This window comes from Seriola dumerili, unplaced genomic scaffold (assembly GCF_002260705.1).
Source record: "Seriola dumerili isolate Sdu_G_001 unplaced genomic scaffold, Sdu_1.0 BDQW01000025.1, whole genome shotgun sequence".
In the NCBI taxonomy this organism is placed as follows: Eukaryota; Metazoa; Chordata; class Actinopteri; order Carangiformes; family Carangidae; genus Seriola; species Seriola dumerili.
Genome location: NW_019174280.1, coordinates 22,811,702 through 22,835,510, shown reverse-complemented (window position 1 = coordinate 22,835,510; position 23,809 = coordinate 22,811,702). Strand labels below are relative to the sequence as shown.

At 40.6% G+C, this 23,809-nt stretch overlaps 1 protein-coding gene across 1 annotated transcript in view; it reads left to right on the top strand.

Moving 5' to 3' along the window:
- The window catches only part of LOC111240293 (unconventional myosin-VI-like), a 108,797-nt gene extending 98,853 nt beyond the window's left edge, over positions 1–9,944 (top strand). The window contains exons 33-36 of the mRNA XM_022770248.1: positions 1,880–2,011; positions 3,340–3,366; positions 7,444–7,662; positions 9,742–9,944. Of these exons, the coding sequence (XP_022625969.1) occupies positions 1,880–2,011; positions 3,340–3,366; positions 7,444–7,662; positions 9,742–9,941 (578 nt within the window). The 3' untranslated portion in view covers positions 9,942–9,944. The remainder of the gene's footprint in view (positions 1–1,879; positions 2,012–3,339; positions 3,367–7,443; positions 7,663–9,741) is intronic.
- Positions 9,945–23,809: the final 13,865 nt, after the last annotated feature.

Here is a 23,809-nt window from a genome sequence, read left to right as displayed (position 1 = left end):
CATTTTAATATGTTGATGAATAAAAAAGTGAGACCTTGGATGATTACAGTCAGAGCCACAACTCAGAAGATCGTTTAATTACACGAGCAAGAAAAGGCTGAATTCAGTCTGTGAAAGGAGGGAAGGGAAGCAAGCAAGGGGCAACTGTGGTCCGAGTCTGGCAAAACACCCTCACTAATAACACCTGCTGCCAGATAGGCTTCATCTTTACAGTAATTATTCCAAGGTCGCTCAGTTAATTTGCAAAATGTATATTAATGTTGAGTTGATTAATGTTATATTATCCCTTTAATGAGTAATTTCACTTTTAATTCTTTCACTCTTTTGAAAGAAATGTCTTTTTTTTTTTAAGAGTTAAACCAGAAGATTTGATGTCACTCATCTCTGAACAGTTTTACCGGTTAGCTTAGCTTAGCATGAAGACTGGAACCAGGGAAACCGCTAGAAACACACGTTATATCTTATTTGTTTAATCTGGACAGAAACAACAAAGTATATTTGCATAAATGTCGACCTGTTCCTTTAAGTAATGTTTTGAATGCAGGAGTTTTACTTGTAGTGAAACTGTTTTACAGTTAGTTCTAGTTTTCCTTCTGTGAAACAACAGAAGAAACGACAGGAAGCGTCTGATAGTGGATGTAAATATCCGCCTCCTCGGGCTGATTATGACTCAGTGTTAAAGGTAAAAAGCCGATGTGAGACTATCCACCACTTTCCTTTTTATTCCTCTCATAATATTGAGTTTAACCTGAGAGCTCACCCGTCCTCATCCACGCACCAGGAGAGCGTGGAGGACAGGAGGGTCGACGCCCGCCGGCGCCGCAGAAATTAATGTGCGGAGAAGCGGCGGCGGCGGCGGCCTGTGGGCAGCCGCAATATAAACACACACAAATGACCCGGTTAGCTGTTAACACGCCGCTCAGCTCGCCTCCCAGACAGAGGAGGAGATCGAATACTGATGTGGTCACGTCCGCCGCTCACGATGATCTGCAGCTGCAGAGTAAAAGAAGAGTCCAGCAGCACAGCGACGAGTGGTTGTTGACACCTGCCATGTTCTGGATTATTCTGCTGTGATTTCAGCTCTGCACAGTAAATGGAAGTTTTTTTTTTCTCTCTCTCCCTCTCACCGTTTGTCTGCCCCCAAAGTATTTTTGTTCAGTTGACGTTACCTAAGCACTTAGTGTGCATTAAGCATCTCATTGCACACTGTTAGCCCTCTGCTGTGGATGATAAATTGAATGTGTGTTGTTTTGTTTTTTCTTCTTTCCACTAAAGTCATTTATCTGAATCATCTGGATGTTTTATCTTAGTGCTCCCAGCTGTGTGAAATGTCTTTTGTCAGTGTGTGTGTGTGTGTGTGTGTGTGTGTGTGTGTGTGTGTGTGTGTGTGTGCGCGCATCGGTTTGTGATAATTGAAGTCAGAAGTTTGGAGGGGAAATGATGAATACATCGTCTGATGCGAAGGTGTTGAAAAGATTTAAGTTTTGACCTGATGATGGCGCCAGAGGAAAAGTCAGAATCATCAAGGTTATTATGGTTCATCGTCAGGGGAACATGAACATCTGTTGGTCTGAACGTCGGTAACGGAGGGAAATCAGGAGGATTGTTTCGACTCCTTCTCTCAGTTGTTGCATCAGTCTGTTCATCAGTGTGAACGTCATTCAGACGATCATCAGGGGTCGTCATGAACCATGACCTTCATGGAAATCCATCCAGTAGCTGTTGAGACGTTTCAGACTGGAACATCTGACTGAACGTGTTTTAGCATTTTGCAGAGAAATATTCCGTGTTCTCAAAGTTCATCTGCCCAGACAAATTAAAATTGGCATTTACTTTATTTATTTATTTTAAATGAAACTTGTGAATGTGTCGCCTCCAGACATCGAGCTTCTGGCCGCCTGCAGGGAGGAGTTTCACCGCCGGCTCAAAGTCTACCACGCCTGGAAGTCAAAGAACAAGAAGAGGAACACAGAGACGGAGCAGAGGGCGCCGAAATCTGTCACTGACTACGGTACGACAACAAAACACACTGACACGACACGACACGACACGACAGCGCTAGTGTTTTAAATGTGTGTTGGTTTCTTCACTTGCAGGATTCTGAGCTCCCACAGTGTTAATGTGAATATTTCTTTAATGATGTTTTGTTGTTCGGCTGCTTCACTCTTCAGTTCTGAGGTGTGACGCTTTGCTTCAGAGTTCCTCGCTCACAACAACAAGGGGATTTAAGCTTCTATTCAACTTCACACCGTCATGATTTAAAGTCTGGAAAAGCTGACGAACTCTCTGTCTCGAGACATTTGAAAATTAATTTGAAGATTCATTAAAACTTGAGCATCAGTTTGATCACGCGGATCAGAAAGCTGTGGTTGTGTTTTCATAAATCTCATTCACCGGAGCTCCGCCAAAAACAGTTAAGCCTGGTTCAACTGGTGGATTTACACGAACACGTTGTTTCTGCCGTTTAACTCACAACCTCAAAGACAGAAGATGAAATAGTCACAACCTTGTTAAGTTTTAGTTTAAGTTGTAAAATCCTGTGAGAGTTTCAGAAACCTCCGTGCAGCGTCTGATGAGGCTTCACATGCACTCAGCTGCTACTGAATCTGGACAAGCAGCCTCCAATATAATAATAAAACTGTAATAATGGATCCAAATGAAGTTTTATGGACAATTGTAGGTTGTGTAGACTGAGAATCACACTATCAGGAAAACAAGTGTTATTATTTAGATGCAGTTTCCCGCCTTATTTCCCGTCTGCTTTTCCTCACATCGTCGTCACTCGTCCTCCCTGCAGGTTCTTCTTTTCTAAATAGAAGTTCATGTGTTGAACGTCACTTTTGTAATTACAGCGTCCGTCATCGTCCCATCATTAATCAAACTTCCTTCCTTCTGAAAATGACCAAACGTAACGAAGCTGAGCTCGTCAGGTTCTCAGGTTTAAACCTCAGACTTCTTCTTTAAACGGTTCACTGAGCATCTTTATTGTTCCCTGACATTTGCTTCCACATTTTTCACACTTTTTACACCTTTTAAAAATAATTACAGTGTCGGGAATAAACTGTACAGGCTGCACTGAAGCAGGATTATTTAGGAAACAGAAAAACATGAGATTTAATTCTTCTACTCTTGTATCATGAACACGTCACTAACGAAGGACGGTGATGACGAGCTTCAGTCTGATCGTGTTCAGCTCAGTGATCATCGTGTGTGTGTAACTGTTTCTGTTTTCATTGTCTTGTCTGAATCACGTGTCACATCATCTCACGTGTCATTGTTGCTGCTGTTGCATCACTTCCTGCCGTGTCTGTCCGTGTAACCTGGCATGTTTACTTTCAGATCATGCACCTCCTGTGAGAACAGCATGTAAGTGGTCCTCCAGTGTGTCACTCCACTAACCGCAGAGCTACCCCCCCCCCCCTACTAACCCCCTCCCCAAACCAATAGAGGTCCGCTCTTAACTGGGATCAGGTTCTGTGCTTTGTCGCTGCTCCGTTCGAGGGAGAAGTTCCTCTTTTTTTCAGGATGGGTGGATGGGTTTCCATGGCAACCTCTATAGAGACGTGTGTGGAAGAGATTATTTGAACAATTTTGCGGCATGATGCCGCCGTTTCGTCTTTTTATGACCGGGTGCACCGGTGCCAGCTCTCGCCCATTTGTGCGCCGCCTCACAGACAGCTATAACAGTTTGATAAAGAGCCGAGGTAATTCCTCCGAGCTCTTAAGGCTGCTGTTATTGATACTCCCACACGGAGCACTTCTCAGGGAAGGGAGAGGAGAGAGCGAGAGAGAGAGAGAGAGAGAGGAGGACAGAAGGCTTTCAGGGCAGTTTGCCTGGCTTGTGTTTGGCAGCAGATGACAGCGTCACGTTCGCAGGAGCGTGACGGGAGGAGAAGGCCGCCGCGCCGCTGATCGCGGGAGAAAACCTTGTAAAAGGTGTTGAAGCAGCGAGCAGACTCGTCAGTCCATTCACCCAGGACTTAAAGAAGATTTTAGGTACACGGCAGCCCATTGAGCCACATGAGAGCTGACTGCCAGTCTGTCTTTACAGCTGTGTGTGTTTGGATTTAAAAAAATACATGTTTCATTCAGAATTCAGCCTCATAAAGATTTATTTATTTCATTTAGACAAACCTGGGACTCGAGCTGAAACAAGTTATGTGGCAACTGTTTTAATTATCAGTTAATTATTTGCTGTTTTTCAAGCAAAATCTCCCAAAAAGTTCCCAAAGAAAGTGGGATTTCTTTAATACATTTGGGCTTTTAGAGGAAGAATTAACCTGTAAAACATACGACTGATACAACATTATCCATCAGGCTTGTATCGACACAGTCTGGATAAATACACAAACTCAAACTGGAGCGTTCGACATTTCGTGTGTTTCCTCGCTGGTTTTTCTTCTTCTGTCAGTTTTTGGTTGCTGGTCGATCTTTCATCTGCATGAACACGTCTTGTTTTTCCATCAGCCTTGGAACCTGAATGCATCTCTCGACCCCTGACTGAGTCACCTCACTCACTCTGTAGCAGCGAGCGACAAGCGGTTACCAACAACCTGAGAGCGTCCTGCAGGGAGTTCAGTTCAGAGTAGCGATGAAGTTTCTCTGTTTCTGCTGCTTTTTGTTTTTTTTTTTTTTACTTTCTAAAAGTTGTTGGTTTGGGAAGGTGAAGGTTGTTGGTTCTTTAAGCAACAACATGTTTAAATAAACAACCTTAAAGTGAGAATTATTTTCTCAAATTAATTGATTTCAAAGCTCCTCCAGTGTAAAGGTCTGTGTCCATGTGTAGTGTGATTATAGATCAGCTCTAGCTTCTATATTAATACTGTGAAAGTATCAAAGCCTCAGTCCACAGAGAAATGCACACAGCCTGTATTCAGAAACTGAGCCTTAAAACCAGCCGTCAGGACTTCTGGAACTTTGTGATGTCACAACAAAGCAGTCCCCAAGCCCCGCCCACCTGGACCCACCATCCAAACCTTCCAGGATTTGGTTTCTCTGAGTGTTTTTACCTGAAATCTGCTTTATTTTTATTGGATCACTCAGAAAACAGTCAGCCAATCAGAAGAGAGGCTCAGAGCCTCCTCTCTTCTGATTGGCTCACCGACCTGTTGTTACTAGAGCTCCAGAGAGAAGCCAGAGAGAGGAGATGTAAAGCTACACTGAGATGTTTTTTGGTTCTTAAAACCACAAATATATCTTCTTATGGATCAACACTTTGAATAAGACACAGAAGAAGTTTGAACTATGGGACCTTTAAATAAAAGTGAGGACAAGATGAAGTCCTTGTTAAAATGAAAATGTTTATGATTCAGCGAGCTTCAGCTTCATCACGTAGAGAAGCTTCCTCGATCTCTGTAGATCCTGATCTTACGCTCCACTTCGTAGAAAGATGCAAATTCTGTATGTTTGTTGTTTCTCATGAGGACGCCGCTCGCCTTCATAAACATCTGCCACGCTTCATGTCTCGCTGATCCGCCTCCCGCCACCCCCTCCCCCCGCTGACCCTCCTCCTCCAGCTCTAACAGCAGGACTCGCTGACTGCACTCAGAGACCAGAGACCAGGGAATGGCTCATTATTCAGACCTGATCTGAGAACAGCGGATCGGGCCTGAATGTTTACATGCAGAGAGTTAATGGGGACCTGCGAGAGGAAATGAACCCACTGAGTGGATGTTTGCTCATATTTCAACCTGGTTTGGGATTCTGTTTTTGCATGAGCCTTGTTCCAGTGTGTTCACCTGTGTACTGACAACTGTAGAACTCAGGTTTACTGCGGCTCTGTTAATGCAGCGCAGTTACAGCTGTTTTGCATGTAAACTGATGCTGTTATGTGTTTTTAGCTTCACTCCATCTCCAGTACAGTGGAGGAGAAATCAAAGAGTAATAATGCAGGATAGACGAGCCGAGTTAATGCTGCATTCACTGCATGTCAGGAGGAAGGGAACAAGCCGTTACGACGTGGAAGCGTTCATGCATTATTCCCAGATGGTTTCAGGACGCCCCGTCGTTGCACCACGTATGAGGAAACGTGACGTGACTGATGAGTTGTGATTTGGATGAACTCGCCCTTTAAGTCCGTGCAGCTCAGGCGCTTTAGCTTGTTAATGGTGTCACCACGATGCAGTGACTGAGACAAGTCAACACAACTTCAGGAAACCAAAGAGATAAAATACAAACTCACAAAACGTTTTAACAGTTCCTTAAGAAAAAAGTACTTCTAATTAAGAAAACAAGCAAATTGAGAAAAACTGCTGCAGATACAGAAACACTGTGAATCCCACAGCAAACTGATGGACACTGAACACCTCGTCAGCAATGTTTGAACATGACACAACTTTCATTTTTGTTGTGACATTCAGGTATAAATGGAAATGTGAACTATTCAGAGTGTCAGCCTCTTTACTTTTTACTGACACATGAAGAAATTCACATGAAACACACAAACATAAATCCAACATAACAACAGAACCAAGTTACATCTCAGCTCGTTTCCAGAGGACACATAACGCTGACGAACAACCTTGTCAGTTATAAAAGGCTAATGCTAAATGCAATAATATCAGAACGTAAAAACTAAAGTCACATTAGCTCATTTTCAAACATCATCAGTTGCAGTGTTGAATTGTTGTGTTTCTGTTATCTGCAGCATACGTGTTTTTTTCTCCTTTGCTTCTGTTTTGTTTCCATTTCTATTCGATTCGTTGCAGTGCACTGACCCCTCAGGGCCACCGTAGATTGAGGAGCTTTTTAAACTCATTAAAACGAGCCGTAAATATAGACTTTACTAGAACTGACATGCATTGTTAATTGCTGGTGTGTTTTTGGGTTGTGGACGTTTGTCAGTTTCACACACCGACGTCTTAGTGGTTTTTCTTTTCTCTTAAGAAGCCACCAAACCTCATTTTTGAGCATCTTTTTAGCCTTAAATACTGTATTTTAATTGCATTTTTAAAAATATTTTTAATATATAGTTGCATAATAACAGACACTGAAACACAAGGACATGAAGCGACCAAAATACTGTACTCTACGCAAACCCTCGTTAATCTTGTCTCCAGATGTTGTAGTAGAGGTGCATGAGTTTTAGAGACAAAGAAACAGACACCTGCTCCTGTCGAGGAGAAAACTGGAATTTCCAACTTTGTTCCATCACTTAAAAGCAGCACACCAATATTTTTGATTTTCCTGTGAAGGGAAATTCTCCTTTGTCTTGTGTGAGGTCGTCAGACTGGCACCTCTGCTGGAGCTGGTGCAGACAGTGCGTTGCTCACAGTCTCTGCACTCTCTCATAAGTTCATGCACAGGTTGAAAAACAGGAATAAGGCTGATGAAAAGTAACTGGTTCCCAGGCTGCATGTAAACATGGTCGCTGACTCCTGATTGGCTGCTCTCATCACTTAAAATGCATCTCGCTAACTTTTTGTTTTTCCATCCAATGAACAGCCCAGCAGAACCCAGCCCCGCCCATACCGGCCCGGCAGTACGAGGTGGCGATGAACCGGCAGCAGCGCTACTTCCGCATCCCGTTCATCCGACCGGGCGACCAGTACAAAGACCCGCAGAACAAGAAGAAGGGCTGGTGGTACGCTCACTTCGACGGGCCCTGGATCGCCAGGCAGATGGAGCTGCATCCAGATAAACACCCCATCCTGCTGGTGGCAGGTCAGTACAGTCACTGTTTGGGGGGGGGGGACCATAGAAGAAGAAAGAGTGGAGGGAGGAGGAGACGGAGAGGTGGAGGCTCCGACATCAACAGAAACAAAAGAAACGAGAAGTGACATTTCATCGACCGCTTTAATGGACGTTCAGGAGTTTGACTTTGTGACAGTGCAGCGTATTCATCGTCATCATCTCAGTCAGGTGGTTTCGCTGCCGGCTGTAACGAACAAGACGCTCTGAATCATCCATCAGGGTGTGTGAAATTTCCCATGAGCACTGTGGAGTTGAGCTCCTGTCAGCTCTGATCAGAGCAGCACAGTGACGTGTGCAGAACATATCGACTCGTGTACGTGACATTATCTGACACGCAGCGCAGCGAGGGCTCAGGACATGAAGTTTTTATCAGAGTTACATCATCATTATGAGACGCGGCCGGAGTGTTTTACCGCCAATAAAGACGTGTTGAATCCGTTCAGACGGATTAATAATGAAGCAGGTTTATGCAGATGAGCTCATTAGAGCCAGTGCTCACGTTAACTACACTGTGAGGTGGGATTTGAACGCATGAGGTGAAGTTTTCATTTGTCTCCCGTGTTGTTGCTCTCCACCTTCTTCAGCGGCGGAGGAAGTATTCTCAAAACACTTAAGGTTTCATTTCTCCTTGGCTGAGGGAGATACTTAAGGCTGTTGCACAGGTTTCCTTAGTAAAGGGATAAAAGTTAAGTAATTTACAGCAGTAAAAGAGATTTTACAGCAGTAAAATTCTACTGTTTCCATGGAGACTGTTTGCTGGCATCAGCTTGTGATACCTGTCATCACGTTTGGGAAGACTGTTCGCGTCACAACAAGCTGTAAAATCACAGATTGTAACAAATGACACGTCACAGCACAAAGAAAACAAACAGTTGTTTTGTTTTCACATCTGTCTCACATCTGTGTGTTGATGAGTTCAAACCTCAGGACTCGCTGTTATTAGAGGATTACAGCCGTCTGAGGGACGGTGGCGAGCTCTGGGTCTATGAGACCGTGACGCTGTGTGATGTGAAATGTGTGTGGTCGTCGCTCCGAGACAGGAAACAGATCACGCTGTAGTCAAATAGTTGGTATTTTGGAGCAGCAGTGGTACGTGGGTGAGAAACTACCTCATATAAGAGTCGACTAACAGGCTGCTGGAAATTCATTATTGGCTCTACAGCTGCAGGTGAGTCATACACACTGAATGTAACACACGGCTGAACGTGTTCAGGGGATGAAAAGTGTCGTCTGCAGTTTGTATTTAACTTTACATCCGAGTCCAAACTTCTGAGATGAAGATATTTAAAGGAGCTCCTTGCAAGTTTTGCTATTGCTACATAGCTAACGTTAGCATTAGCAGCTGTTTACTGACCAGTCTTGTCAAGAGCTTCAGTCATTGTTGAGGTTATAATACGACCTTTGAGCAGCTACTTCTTCAGGGCAGACCAGGTGCTGCAGTGACTTGGTATCGGAAAGTGACGAGCTGGGCCATTTGGGCTGGGGCTAGCTGGTTAGCTAACCAGCAACCAATCACGATCCCCTTGTTTTTATTCTTAATGGGGCCCCTTTAGGGAGGTTTCCTTCTGAGATGTCGTTGCAAATTGTCCATTGGTTGTTTCAGGGGGAGGGAGCCACCTTTTGAGACATTGCTGTGGAGTAAAGTTTGGCGGCCCTCGGCAGCCCCCTACCAGCCTGGGGCCCCATGCTAAACGTAACCGAGATCTGTCTCAACATTTAGGCTGTGAACATGTTAAAGTGTTTATTTCCCAGCATCCTTTGGTTTGTCTGAGTGTTCTCTCAGATTCGGGGCGTCTCCTGCAGGGACGGACCAAAAGTACTTGAAACTACTAATTTCTAGTTAAAGCTGCAGAACAAACACTGCGCTCGTTATCGTCATCACGTCGTTGATTCCTAGTTTCTCATGGTCCAGACTTTAACTTTGAAAGGTCACCACTTTATTTATTGAACAGAAACAATGAGGATTTTGTCTCATTTAAAACATGTTAATAAGAAACACAGTGCAACAGCTGCTTGTAAACCTGAGCTACTGTAAATTTCCTCCCCCAGGAAAGGACGACATGGAGATGTGCGAGCTGAGTCTGGAGGAGACGGGCCTGTCGAGGAAGAGGGGAGCAGAGATCCTCCCCCGGCAGTTCGAGGAGATCTGGGAGCGCTGCGGCGGGATCCAGTACCTCCGCAGCGCCATCGAGAACCGACAGGCTCGACCCACCTACGCCACGGCCATGCTGCAGAGCATGTTTAAGTGACGGAGCCACGTGTGTGGGGTGGAGGTGGAGGTGGAGGTGGAGGTGGAGGTGGGGGGGGGGGGCTTCTCACTGCAAACAAAGGGACGAATGCACCAGCTACCTAACACAGATGGCGTCTGAGCGCTCTGCACCAGGTTCTGACTGTAGGGAATTCACGCGAACAGCGATTTTTGTCCTTTTGTTTTTCTTCTGTCGTTAAGTTTTCGTTCTTGCTGGCTTTCGGTTCCTCGATGGGGGCGGGGGGGGCGGGGAAGTTTTGCAGTGAACCCTATGCAGAAAAAAAAAATCATACTAAATGATCACAGCCAGTGGTTTTCCAAGGAAATCTGTTCTCTGTAACATTTCTGCAAGTCTAACTACGAGGCCTTAATACTACTTTAACAGGGTGTAATTGCCAGAAGTAGGACTTCTTCTTTTTTTGTTTTGTTCGAAGCTGCCTCCCCAAACAAGAAAAACTTAATTCCCTGTAATTATGCATTCCTGATTATTACACTCAAGTCTCACTGGTGTGTCGCTTCCATCTTAACAGCTAGCTGGTGACCCCTCCAACTTAAAACCTGCTGTTTACATTGTCTTCATGTGATTCTTACAGGGCAAACAGAAAAAAACAAACTTGCACAAGGAGCTGTGAGCTCTCACCGTGAGGCAGTGCTGCATGAGTGTCAGATGATTCCTCCTGACTGCACTCGTAATTAAATCCAATATTTGATAATAACTTACTTTTTTATTTTACCTTTTGTCTCTCCAGCCGAATGTAACTCCAGACCTCGTTGATTTGTTCATGTAGTGATTCCTTCTTTCTTCTCATCATGTGTGTGATTTGACGTGTGAAGCTAATGAGAAAGGTCCAAAAACTTTTGACTTGGAGACCAAACGTGGCTCTAAACATGAAGCCCTTTTTTTTGGGCAGAGCAGTGATTCAACTCCGTGATTATTCTTTTTCTTTTTTCTTTTTTTTGTCTGGGTTTATCAAGCAAAGCAGAAAATGTGAATTAATTATGCAACTGCTGAGATGCAACTCCACGTGTTGCTGCTGTTCGAGAGCAGATCAGTGCCGCAAAAAAAAGTCATTCACATCATCTTTAGTCTTTAAATTTGATCTTTTCACACGAGGAAACATAATTTGCCAACGCAGTGACTCCCAAGGTAGTTTCACGTGTTTTTCATTGACGTCATCCTTAAAAAAAAAAAAATTAAATCTCCATTCGGCTGTTTTGTTGAATAAATTCACCTGATTCCAGAAAATGTTTGAAAGTTTTAAGATCTCATCTCTCTGCTGTGCGAGAAGCGAGTCGGACGTGTTATTAACTGTGGACGATGCACTGGTACTCAGCCTTGAACTGGAACATTCATACAACACTGAAATATTTTCTATACAGGAAGTGCAGCACGTGCAGACGGCAGTGATATTCCTACTGGACTGTAAAAGTTTATTTTTGAAAGAACAGTTTCTACTTCAGCGGCTCGGGATCGTGAGGTTGTTAAGGGAAGCAATAAATCGTGCAAAACTAAGCTGAGAGATTAAACCGGGCCTCCTGCTGCGTCGTGTACAGAAACAATTTAAAGACAATCTGCCGTGACGTCACACCTGTGCTTTTCACCTGAGGCTGCTGAGTTTGTTCCCGAGCTTTCTGTTCCTCTTGATGCTCTTCTCTGCACAACAGGTGACTGGGATTGTCTGAGAGCACGAAGATCCGCCTTGTTGCAAAGCAGCTGATCCCCTTTACAGACGGCATTAACATGCAGGAGAGCAGCTTGAAATCAATGACTGAATGCACTGAAGGTCTGAGAGTCAGCGAGGGCACGGACACGAGGCTCTGATGTCCTGATCGGATCTAAAGATTTAGTTTAGATGTCTAGATTTAATTCAGCGATTGCTTCCACAGATTGTAATGACTGTATTTCAGTGTTGAGCTGATCTGACTACAAGTTGAAATTTAGCAACTGGAGTAAAACTTTCAATCCAGTTCAGCCCAGTTTCCATGTGTCACTGGACCTGCAAAATACCCAGACCATGCTAATGGGAAGGGACTGGTTTCACAAAGAGACGATTATCCAAAGGCCATTTGTGAGGTCTTAGACTAAAGTTTGATTATCCCGTACATGAGCAGTCACAGGGCTTTTCATCGGAAACGGCCAAACAACCCCAACAACTACCAAAGATGAGAGCTGCTAAACAAAGTCCAAATATAAGAGTAAGATAATCACACTCAACCCAGAATTGAGTTACATCCTTCACTTCCTTCAGACTGGAAAAAAACATTTTGTTTATGAGAAACGAGTGATATCTGGAGGGCGGGTCGGCAGGTTGAGACGAAACACGTCACATAAAGGAACAAAATGCAAAGTTTAGCAAAAACAACGTCGCTGTTGGAGACGACATTGTTTCCAGTTGCATCTGAATTTGAGCTCTGACTGTGAGTGGGGTCTTTGTGAAACCAGCTCCCGACCTTTGAGGCTAGAAGACGTCATCATTTGTTTTGAAACATAGAAACGTGTGCTTACACCCTTCACCACCCTGTAACACATTTTATGATCAACAACTCTTGACTATTGGCCGGATGTGTTTTCTCACCTCCAGATCAAACGCTGCCTTTCGTCCAGGCTTCGTTTCCTCCGGCTGTTTTTCCCTTTAGTTTTGCTGCGTCCTGCTTCAGCCGCTGCTCCCTGTAACATCAAATACATCCAGTACAAAGAAAAAAAAACAGTCAAAATATGATCAGCTCAGGTTCAGATAGGGCTACATGTTCAAAGTCTTTAAAGTTTGGCTTGAATCGCATCAGAAAAGATTGAATTCCTTGTTGTACAGCAGAGAGTTTGTTGGATTTAGCCAGAAACACACGGAAACAACAAACACTGGATCTGAATACGTCCAAATCTCTGTCTGCATGTTAATGCCGAATGCAAAGGGACCACGCTCTGAGCTTTGCCCCATTACGACCTCAGTGTTGGTTTTAACATCATTTCCTGAGATGTAAAAAGAAAATGTTCTGCATTTGCTGCGATCTGTTTCTCTCCACACATTACAATCATTCCTCGGGAAGCACTGCCTTTGTCCACTGTCATTTTTCTAACGCTGATCTCTAACAGATGAATAAATGCATTCCATGTTTCACTCACCTCTCTGCTTCTTCTTTCACTCCAGTTTGAAGCAAGTGACGCTGAATATCTGGGAAAATACCCTTTAAATAACATGAAGAAAACTGACGTCTCTTATTCAACACAAGTTTGTATTTTCAACTATTCATTGTAAAACTCACATAAATGACAGTAACAGCTTAAACAAGAAAAGTCCAAATACAGTTGTTGGGTTTTTTTTTTTGTTTTTTTTTCTGCCAAAAAGCAGCAACAAGCATCAGTAGATCTGCGGACTCGAGAAAAGAGCAGCGATTTACAATCAAGTATTTACATCAACTGTACAAGAGAAATGTGACGGGGACTGTCGAGACCGACCGGCTCACAGAACGTTCACACACACAGTGCTGACGATCCTCTTTGTTTTTTCAGTGGGACACCGTTCTCTGATTTCATCGTGTCAGGAAGGTTCATGTGAGCCAAGTAAGAAAAAAATAAGGGTTTCACTCGCCAGCTTTTTCCTGAGCTTTCAGTCATATTAAAATTCTCTGATTTAGCTGTAGCTCTTCCGCCACGTCGATGACGGCTGAGGAAACTCCATCTCCTGATGAATAGCATGTCATATGACTGAAAGCTTTGTAAAAAGCTAGTAAGTGGACCGTGAGTTGGGAATAGGAAAACAAAACATTTCCGAAGTCAAGACTGAACCTTCACGCTCACGGCTGACATTAACTTTTGTACAAACATTCGTGATCCCCAGAGGATGAATCCCACTGACTCTGATGATCCTCTGACGTTTCCTCTAGCGCCACCATCAGGTTTTTAAATTTTACTATTACTTTGGTTTATGACCAAATACCTGCGACATTCCCATCAGCCTCAGCTGCACTCTGTCTTTCGTGCTACTGTTAACATGCTAACACACTAAGCTAAGATGGTGAGCATGACAAACATTATACCTGCTTAACATCAGCATATTAGCATTGTCCTTGTTATCACTGATGATGTTGATGCCCATCATCCTGGTTCAAAATAATTAACGGGATAATAAGGACAAATTTCAGCTTTTTTCTTTAGTAAAACTGGATATTTTCACCTCTAAAAAAATCCTTCAAATCAAACAATCTGAGACGAAAAAATCACAACTCAGGTCCCGTGGGGATTGGTCACAAGTAGCTATCACTTAATTTGAGGGGTCACAAACCAAAAAAGGTGGTGAACCATTGATTTAGATGGCCATCAAACTATCTCACTGACCTCATCTGAAAAGTGTATTGTAAAGTTGTGGAATGGTTTTGGGAGGCCGACAGAAAGTCTCTTTAAAGTCATAACAGACCTAAACAATGAAAGCCGATCCCTGATGTGAGGTCACATCGTTTCCTTCTCACTTCACAGCAGAACCTGAGTATTTTTAACAAAGACAAACCTATTCACTACAGAAACTCAGTCAGCAGACGTTGTACAAAAACAGTCCGGGGTCGATCAATATCCACCTGATCGACGTCGTCTGCTGAGCTCCTCTCCGTCGTCTCGCTGCTCATGGCGGCAGAAGACGACGACTGAGTGACAGTTTTTTGTAGTGGCCTAATTGTCCGTCTTCCCGTGAAGGGAAGTTGTGTGATGTGAAGAGTTTGTCCTGAAAACTCCTCGGCTCAACATCGTCTCTGATTTTTAACCAAACGTCTGAGACCTCGACGAGTCTCAGGTTCCTGCTGCTGAGTCCAGTTTCATCCAGTCTGCAGAGGAAAAAGAAACGAGATTAAAGGAGCATTCCACCAATTTTACATATCAAAGTCAGTTTACCTGTCACTAGACAACACAGATTTACAGAGGTCTTGTACTATATTGACTGAAGATGTGGAGGGATCCTACACCAGGGAGTACAAGTCAGGATCTCTCTGCTGGATCCATTTAGATCACTAGTTTTAATCAATCTCTCACAGGAGAACTCTTGATACTGCTGAAATTCAGATGCTATAAAACACTATTGTGGATGAATGTTAGAGGATAACTCCAGTTTATTACAGCTATTGTAACTAATACAAACGGACAAGTAGGAAACCCAGGTTGTATGACACTCACTGAAATCAAGCATTTCTGCATGTTCAGGCAATCTGCTGTGCATTGACATTACTCTAGCTTTTAACAACAGCCACTGATTTGATATAATTAGCGCCAAATTACAAACTGCTTTCCTGGAAATTATTAGGGATTTACAGACCAGTGAAATAAAATGTTATCAGTGTTCTTTGTCTCATTTTTCTCGGTGATGCACTTCACCTTCCTCCTCTAACAGTGTTCACTTCCTCAGATGTAAACTTTCCTGCCCTTATTTAGCTGTTCCTTCTTAAAGCTCCTCCAGTGTAAAGGTCTGTGTCCATGTGTAGTGTGATTATAGATCAGCTCTAGCTTCTATATTAATACTGTGAAAGCATCAAAGCCTCAGTCCACAGAGAAATGCACACAGCCTGTATTCAGAAACTGAGCCTTAAAACCAGCTGTCAGGACTTCTGGAACTTTGTGATGTCACAACAAAGCAGTCACCAAGCCCCGCCCACCTGGACCCACCATCCAGACCTTGCAGGATTTGGTTTCTCAGTGTTTTTACCTGAAATCTGCTATAGTCAGCCAATCAGTAGAGAGACTCAGAGCCTCCTCTCTTCTGATTGGCTCACTGACCTGTTGTTACTAGAGCTCCAGAGAGAAGCCTGAGAGAGGAGATGTAAAACTACACTGAGATGTTTTTTATATCTTCTTATGGATCAACACTTCAAGACTGACAACTCACCATGTGTAATAATTAACACACGACTTGTACGATAAACCTCTTCTGCTGCTATTTTTGTTGTATTTAAATATCTGATTGTACAAATGATATTATCCATCATTTATCTTGCTTCTAAGTATTTTATGTTGACATTTTACTGTTTTTCTTTTCTTTGTACCGTCCACTTCGCTGCTGCAACCCTGCAAATTTCCCCACTGTGGGACTGATAAAGGAGCATCTTAAAACACAGGTAAAGTGTAAAATATGGGACCTTTAATGTGCAAAGAGTGATTCGGGGCAGAGAGAACACAGAGACCACGTTTCATTTTGTTTTAGGTGGATGCATCACTGTGTTTTAACTCCACCTTTTCAATATGAGATGTGAATGTTTTTGTTCGGAGCAGTAACACAGTGAGACGTCCTGCACCTCCCTCGCAGCTCAGCAGAGACTCAGACCCCAAAAGAGGATCACAGGGGAGCAGACTAATCACCCCGAGATGAGACGTGGACTTGGGACAAATCCTGGTGTTTACCCGTTGACGGCTCCTTTCTAGCTCCAAAACGGTCCTGACGTTCAAGTCCTCCTCCATCCTTTGGGATGTTTAATTACTCACCGTTCAGCTCAGTGTCTGCTTAAACACACTGCAGCTCTAAACCAATTTGGCCTCAGACTGTCAGGGCAGATTACAGCCCTGCAATTTGTCTAAATGAAGTGATCACAGGAAGATAAAAGCAGGTGTTTGTTTTTTGGTCTGGATTTCCACGCTGGTGCAGACTGTGTGGTTTACTCTGCAGCGTCTGATAACACTAAGTTACACACTAACACTCCTGCTGAGTGTGCACACAGTAACACATGATTGCACATGAGGGATTTTAGCGGAGCAGCCTCACACCTGGCAGCAAGCCCCTCTTACCTTTTGGTTGTATTCTCAGGTGCCGTCCAAGCCGATATATTTTCTTAACTGGCCAGGCCTGGAAAAGAGTAGCTGTCTTTGTATCTATAAAAAAAGAGAGAAAGAAGAAAATGAAAATGCAGCTACAGCAACTCTGCACATGTACAGAGAAGAGAATCAGACCAGAGGGAGGATCCGTGAGATCTAAGGTAAAAGATATCAAAGGAGACCTGCAAATACTGCAACTGTGTTCAAACACTAAAACAGCAGAGGAGAATAGAGGCTGAAAAAAAATCATCCAGCAGGGAAATCACATGGACCTACACGCACACAGCTGATCATGCTCCTGTGGAAACACAAGCTGGATACAGTACGACTGTATGTTGAGATGAAACAGTTTCTCTCTAGCACTAATAATATAGTAAGGCATAAAAAAATCATAGTATAGTAAGTGTTATGTCCACTGATTATCTGGGGTTGTTTTGTGCTTTAAGTATGTTGCAGGTCTGTCATGCCCTTCCCTTTTTTCGCTCATTGGATGCCTGAACCATTTCACCTGGAGCCTGTGCCAGATGACTGTCAGCTGTTTGCCACTTCCTCATCAGTGGACATCTATATGAATCTCCCAGAACTGGTGTTTTGGCCCTTTTTGGCCACCAAGCTGTGTATTTATCTGTTGTGTTGTTGCTGTGGTTGTTTAGGCCTTGTGATTATGATTCTGTCACGGCCTTGCTGATTGTAGCGTTTCTGTTGTGCAAGCAACTCTTTTAATGCAGCAGAAGTGTTGCTGTGCCCTTTTATTTTACTTTATTTCTTATGTATTGTGGCCAGTCAGGGAGTTAAAGATTGTCTTTTTGTTTAACTGTACAGGTTACCTGAGGTTTATTTTATAGATAGTGTGGGGAGTTTTGTCTGTTATTTTGGTCTTACAGACCAAGACATTCCTTTTTGCTTCCCTTAACGTAATGTTGGTTGTTTTTTGCCTTTTGTTACTTGTGTTATTCTGATAATAAACACCAGCTCCTGTTACACTTGCCAAGTGTCTCTGCTTTCTTTTTTTTTTTTGTGGTGTTTTGTTGATGTCACCTCATGAACTTGATATTACTCCCTGTGTTCCCCTGGACATTTTTCTTAAAAAGTTTTCAAATATAAGACATAAAAACATAACAAGACAAAAAAAGTCATATTATAGTAAGGTATAAAATGGCATAGTATAATAAAGTGTTAAAATGTCATTGTATAGTGAGGCATAGAAAAGTTTAAAAAAAACGACATAATATAGCAAGGCAAAAAAAACATTAAAAAATGTCATAGTATAGTAAGGCATAAAAAAGTCATAATATAGTAAGGCATAAAAAAGTCATAATATAGTAAGGCATTAAAAAGTCATAGTATAGTAAGGCATAAAAAAGTCATAATATAGTAAGGCATTAAAAAGTCATAGTATAGTAAGGCATAAAAAAGTCAAAAAATTCATAGTATAGTAAGGCATAAAAAAGTCAAAAAAGTCATAGTATAGTAAGGCATAAAAACGTCAAAAAGTCATAGTATAGTAAGGCATTAAAAAGTCATAATATAGTAAGGCATAAAAAAAGTCAAAAAAGTCATAGTATAGTAAGGCATTAAAAAGTCATAATATAGTAAGGCATAAAAAAAGTCAAAAAAGTCATAGTATAGTAAGGCATAAAAAAGTCAAAAAAGTCATAGTATAGTAAGGCATAAAAAAGTCAAAAAGTCATAGTATAGTAAGGCATAAAAAAGTCATAGTATAGTAAGGCATAAAAAAGTCAAAAAGTCATAGTATAGTAAGGCATTAAAAAGTCATAATATAGTAAGGCATAAAAAAAGTCAAAAAAGTCATAGTATAGTAAGGCATTAAAAAGTCATAATATAGTAAGGCATAAAAAAAGTCAAAAAAGTCATAGTATAGTAAGGAATAAAAAAGTCAAAAAAGTCATAGTATAGTAAGGCATTAAAAAGTCATAGTATAATAAGGCATAAAAAAGTAAAAAAAGTCATAATAAAGTAAAGCATAAAAAAAGTCATAGTATAGTAAGGCATAAAAAAGTCATAATATAGTAAGGCATAAAAAGGTCGAAAAAGTCATAGTATAGTAAGGCATAAAAAAGTAAAAAAAGTCATAATAAAGTAAGGCATTAAAAAGTCATAGTATAGTAAGGCATAAAAAAATTAAAAAAGTCATAGTGTAGTAAGGAACGAAAAAGTCAAAAAAGTCATAGGATAGTAAGGCATAAAAAAATTAAAAAAGTCATAGTGTAGTAAGGAACGAAAAAGTCAAAAAAGTCATAGGATAGTAAGGCATAAAAAAATTAAAAAAGTCATAGTGTAGTAAGGAACGAAAAAGTCAAAAAAGTCATAGGATAGTAAGGCATAAAAAAATTAAAAAAGTCATAGTGTAGTAAGGAACGAAAAAGTCAAAAAAGTCATAGGATAGTAAGGCATAAAAAAATTAAAAAAGTCATAGTGTAGTAAGGAACGAAAAAGTCAAAAAAGTCATAGGATAGTAAGGCATAAAAAAATTAAAAAAGTCATAGTGTAGTAAGGAACGAAAAAGTCAAAAAAGTCATAGGATAGTAAGGCATAAAAAAATTAAAAAAGTCATAGTGTAGTAAGGAACGAAAAAGTCAAAAAAGTCATAGGATAGTAAGGCATAAAAAAATTAAAAAAGTCATAGTGTAGTAAGGAACGAAAAAGTCAAAAAAGTCATAGGATAGTAAGGCATAAAAAAATTAAAAAAGTCATAGTGTAGTAAGGAACGAAAAAGTCAAAAAAGTCATAGTATAGTAAGGCATAAAAAAATTAAAAAAGTCATAGTGTAGTAAGGAATGAAAAAGTCAAAAAAGTCATAGTATAGTAAGGCATAAAAAAGTCAAAAAAGTCATAATAAAGTAAGGCATTAAAAAGTCATAGTATAGTAAGGCATAAAAAAGTCCTAGTATAGTAAGGCATAAAAAAAGTCATAATATAGTAAGGCATAAAAAAGTCATAGTATAGTAAGGCATAAAAAAAGTCAAAAAAGTCATAGTATAGTAAGGCATTAAAAAGTCATAATATAGTAAGGCATAAAAAAAGTCAAAAAAGTCATAGTATACGAAGGCATAACAAAGTCCTAATATAGTAAGGCATTAAAAAGTCATAGTATAGTAAGGCATAAAAAAAGTCAAAAAAGTCATAGTATAGTAAGGCATAAAAAAAGTCAAAAAAGTCATAGTATAGTTAGGCATTAAAAAGTCAAAAAAGTCATACTATAGTAAGGAATAAAAAAGTCAAAAAAGTCATAGTATAGTAAGGCATTAAAAAGTCATAGTATAGTAAGGCATAAAAAAAGTCAAAAAAGTCATAGTATACGAAGGCATAACAAAGTCATAATATAGTAAGGCATTAAAAAGTCATAGTATAGTAAGGCATAAAAAAAAGTTAAAAAAAAGTCATAGTATAGTAAGGCATAAAAAAGTCAAATAGGTCATAGTATAGTAAGGCATAAAAAGTCAAAAAAGTCATAGTATAGTAAGGAATAAAAAAGTCAAAAAAGTCATAGTATAGTAAGGCATTAAAAAGTCATAATAAAGTAAGGCATTAAAAAGTCATAGTATAGTAAGGCATAAAAAAGTCATAGTATAGTAAGGCATTAAAAAATCATAGTATAGTAAGGCATTAAAAAGTCAGTGTAGTAAGGCATAAAAAAGTCATAGTATAGTAAGGCATTAAAAAGTCATAGTATAGTAAGGCATAAAAAAGTCAAAAAAGTCATAGTATAGTAAGGCATAAAAAAGTCAAAAAAGTCATAGTATAGTAAGGCATAAAAAAAGTAAAAAAAAAAGTCTTAGTATAGTAAGGCATAAAAAAATCATAATATAGTAAGTCATAAAAAAGTCATAGTATAGAAAGGCATTAAAAAGTCATAGTGTAGTAAGGCATTAAAAAGTCATAATATAGTCTCTGTTTCTGAGACATATTTTTCTTTGTAATCATGTTTTATTTACCACAAACAAACAGGTGAGGTTTGAATCATGTTGAGGATGTTTTGAAGTTTCACTGCTGCTCAGATCAAACATGAAACCCTCTCATTTCAGATCACAGGAAGTCAATCATCTCTCAACACGCTCCCTTCTCTCTCTAAACACTAATGCCTCTGCAGCACACTGGAGGATGTTTTTCTTTTTTATTTCACTTAGCATAAATAGCACGAACCATTATGGCTGAACATAGACAAGAGAAAGTTAAACTGCACTGACATTAGTAAAAACACTAAAGTAGCTCCTGTCATAAAGAACTGACTCCTAAGTTTTTGGTCTGAGAAAAATTCACAAAAAATTTTAGAGCTCAAAGTGAAACTGACACACGCACGTCTCATCACGTCTCATCATGTCTCATTACATCAATAATAATAAACTTTTAAAAGTATATTTTGATGACGAATAAGTTAATGAAGATCCAAACAAACCCAAACAACCCACTGGAGATTACAGTTCATTAAGTCCTCATTAATCACAGACTTTAATGAATGAATAAAACTGACATCACTGGAATTGTCAGATGGAAATAAATAAATAAATAAAAATTATGACATACAGATGGTTTATTTTACTATCTACCTGAAAAGTCAGCATTTTACTTTGTTTCTGTAGCAATTTATAATATATCTAAAATACCTTTTAATTAAATGTATCTCATTTTACATTTTAAAACGCACATGTAACGAGAAAACACAGGCACATGGCTGGCACAAACACTAACTTGGCCGTGGACCCACTAAAACAAATCTCAGTAGTTAAGCCAGCAAGTGTGTAGCTGCAGGATAAAAACGTGACCTGGAGTACAAGGGGCACATGGAGAGCAAGGTGCAGGACAAAACCTGAGAGCTGTTTTCTGGACTTAAATTAGGATCCTCAGTAGTTCCCCCTCAGTGTTTTCTCAGGGAATCTTTTCATTACCGAGTCTTTATCTCACACCACAATGATTTCACTGCTTCCTCCACCGGCTCTCTGTGTTGTCACGCAGCCAGGGGAGATTAAAAGCAACGTGCAGCTCTGCAGTATTAACCTTTTGGGTTCTGTTCAGTGTTTACTGCCGTTTTCTGTTCCTCTGTCCTGTTCTTGGCCGGTCTGGACGCAGGATTAGACCAAACAGGGTTCAGTGTTAATGAAAGCTGGCAAATCCAGGATGACAGCAACCCCCCAAAAAACCTCCTTCAATCCCCCAGACGAGACAGAAAAGCTGCTAGTACATTTCACAGAGGACGACGGCGGCGTTTTCTGCCGTTTGCACACGTAGAACTGATCGAATATTCACACAGAACAAAACCAGCCTGACTCCAGGTTTGAGAAAAACTACATCAGATCTTCCTCTGCTCCTCTACCAGCACCACACACACCAGTATTGACTAAATGTCAGTGGAATAAATGTCTGATGTTGCTTCAGGTGATTTGAAATCATCGAAATGCGAAGTTCACTTCAGTTCAGTTCTTGTCATCTGCAGCCATTAGAATACAAACCTACACTGTTCACTTAATAGATTAAATATTTTACTTTAATCTATTAAAATATACATTCATCAGCTACTTAAAACCACTTTAATCTGACAGAGGATCTAAGTTTCTGTTCCATAAAAAATGCAATTTATTGGCTTTTTGTGCTCATTAATCATTTTGAATGAATATTTTAGGAACTCTTTGACATACATTTTAAGATGGAATTTTTTCACTGTTAGATAAAAAACTTCACCTTCATACATTTTTAAGTTAATCTGGAATAGTAGAAATAATTGAGGACATGAGGCTTGGTCAATATGGGAACAAGTTGCCTCCTTTTAATGAGAAACAAATAATCTGTGGAGCAACTTTCAGAAACTATAAAAGAGGCTGAAATCAACTGTGGACAGAGCAGTCCCTTTAACACCTGTACAATCTCATGCAGTCGATGATCAGTCTGTCAGCTGTAGACATCGAACGTTTGTCGAGATATTTTCCTTGAGGCCTGGATGATGTTAAATATTCTGTGGATATTCACGGTCCCCAGAGGATAACGCTTCTTAAATTATATGAGCCTTTGATCCATCATGTTCAGCCCAAACTTTCCACTTGTACTCACTAAATGTCAACACGTACTCAGTAATTTGCCATGAAATTTACAGAGCACAGTCATGTTCCCCAGAGGATGAACTCTTAACAACCTTAATGAGTTGTGAAGTGCGGAGAAAACCAAATGTCATTAACAATATAAATTAAGTGACTTTTCAAAAGTGTTTATCAACTCAGAATCACAGAGGATAAATACCGCGATGATTATGTGAATTACTTTTTCCCCTCACCACTAGTTGCCGGGCAAAAAAAGCTGAATTTTGCAGAAGTGCAATGTGACATCATCAATCAGCAGAAGACATCACTGGACAATCAGCACTGAAGCATTGTAACGTGAATGTCTATACATTTTACTACATGACGGCTGCGATGGAGGATAAAATGACTGTTAGCCATTAACGTTATCTTTTTGATTATTTCCCCAGTTGTAAAATCCTGGGCTCTAGAATTATAAACCTTCAGACTCCTGGATATTCAGTCGACTTGTGGACTTGCTGGATTGTATTTCATCATCTCACCTGTACCTGCAAAAAGACACCCACAACAATACATTTTTTTAATGCACTATCATCTTCGGTCTGAACTTCCGCTGAACAAAAATATTAACACTGTAGTTCAGTGTTAATATTTTCAGAGATTAAATTTTCTAAGGGCCTCCGGCAAGGCTTTAGGTCAAGACCCCCACAAGAGTGAACAGGATGGATCAACAAAATAAGATAAACAATTCAGGAGTTTTTCAAACTTTTGTTTGTTTTTCTTCTTTGTGAAATATTGATTTAGAATCCAAACAAATAATTCACAGGAGAAAATAACTTCAGTTTCAGTTCAGTTTCAGTTATAATCCAGAAGTGTGGTATTCACAGCTGTAGCCCTTCAGCTCGCTGAGACAGCGGTTAGCTGTGGCGGTGTGTCAGAGTGTATTAGCTCACACAGGTGTTCATCACGATATTGTAGTTCTCCTCTGTCGTACCAGTAACATCTCATCACTGGCCAGAGGCTAAATGGAAATTCAGAGAATGACATTTCTACTGT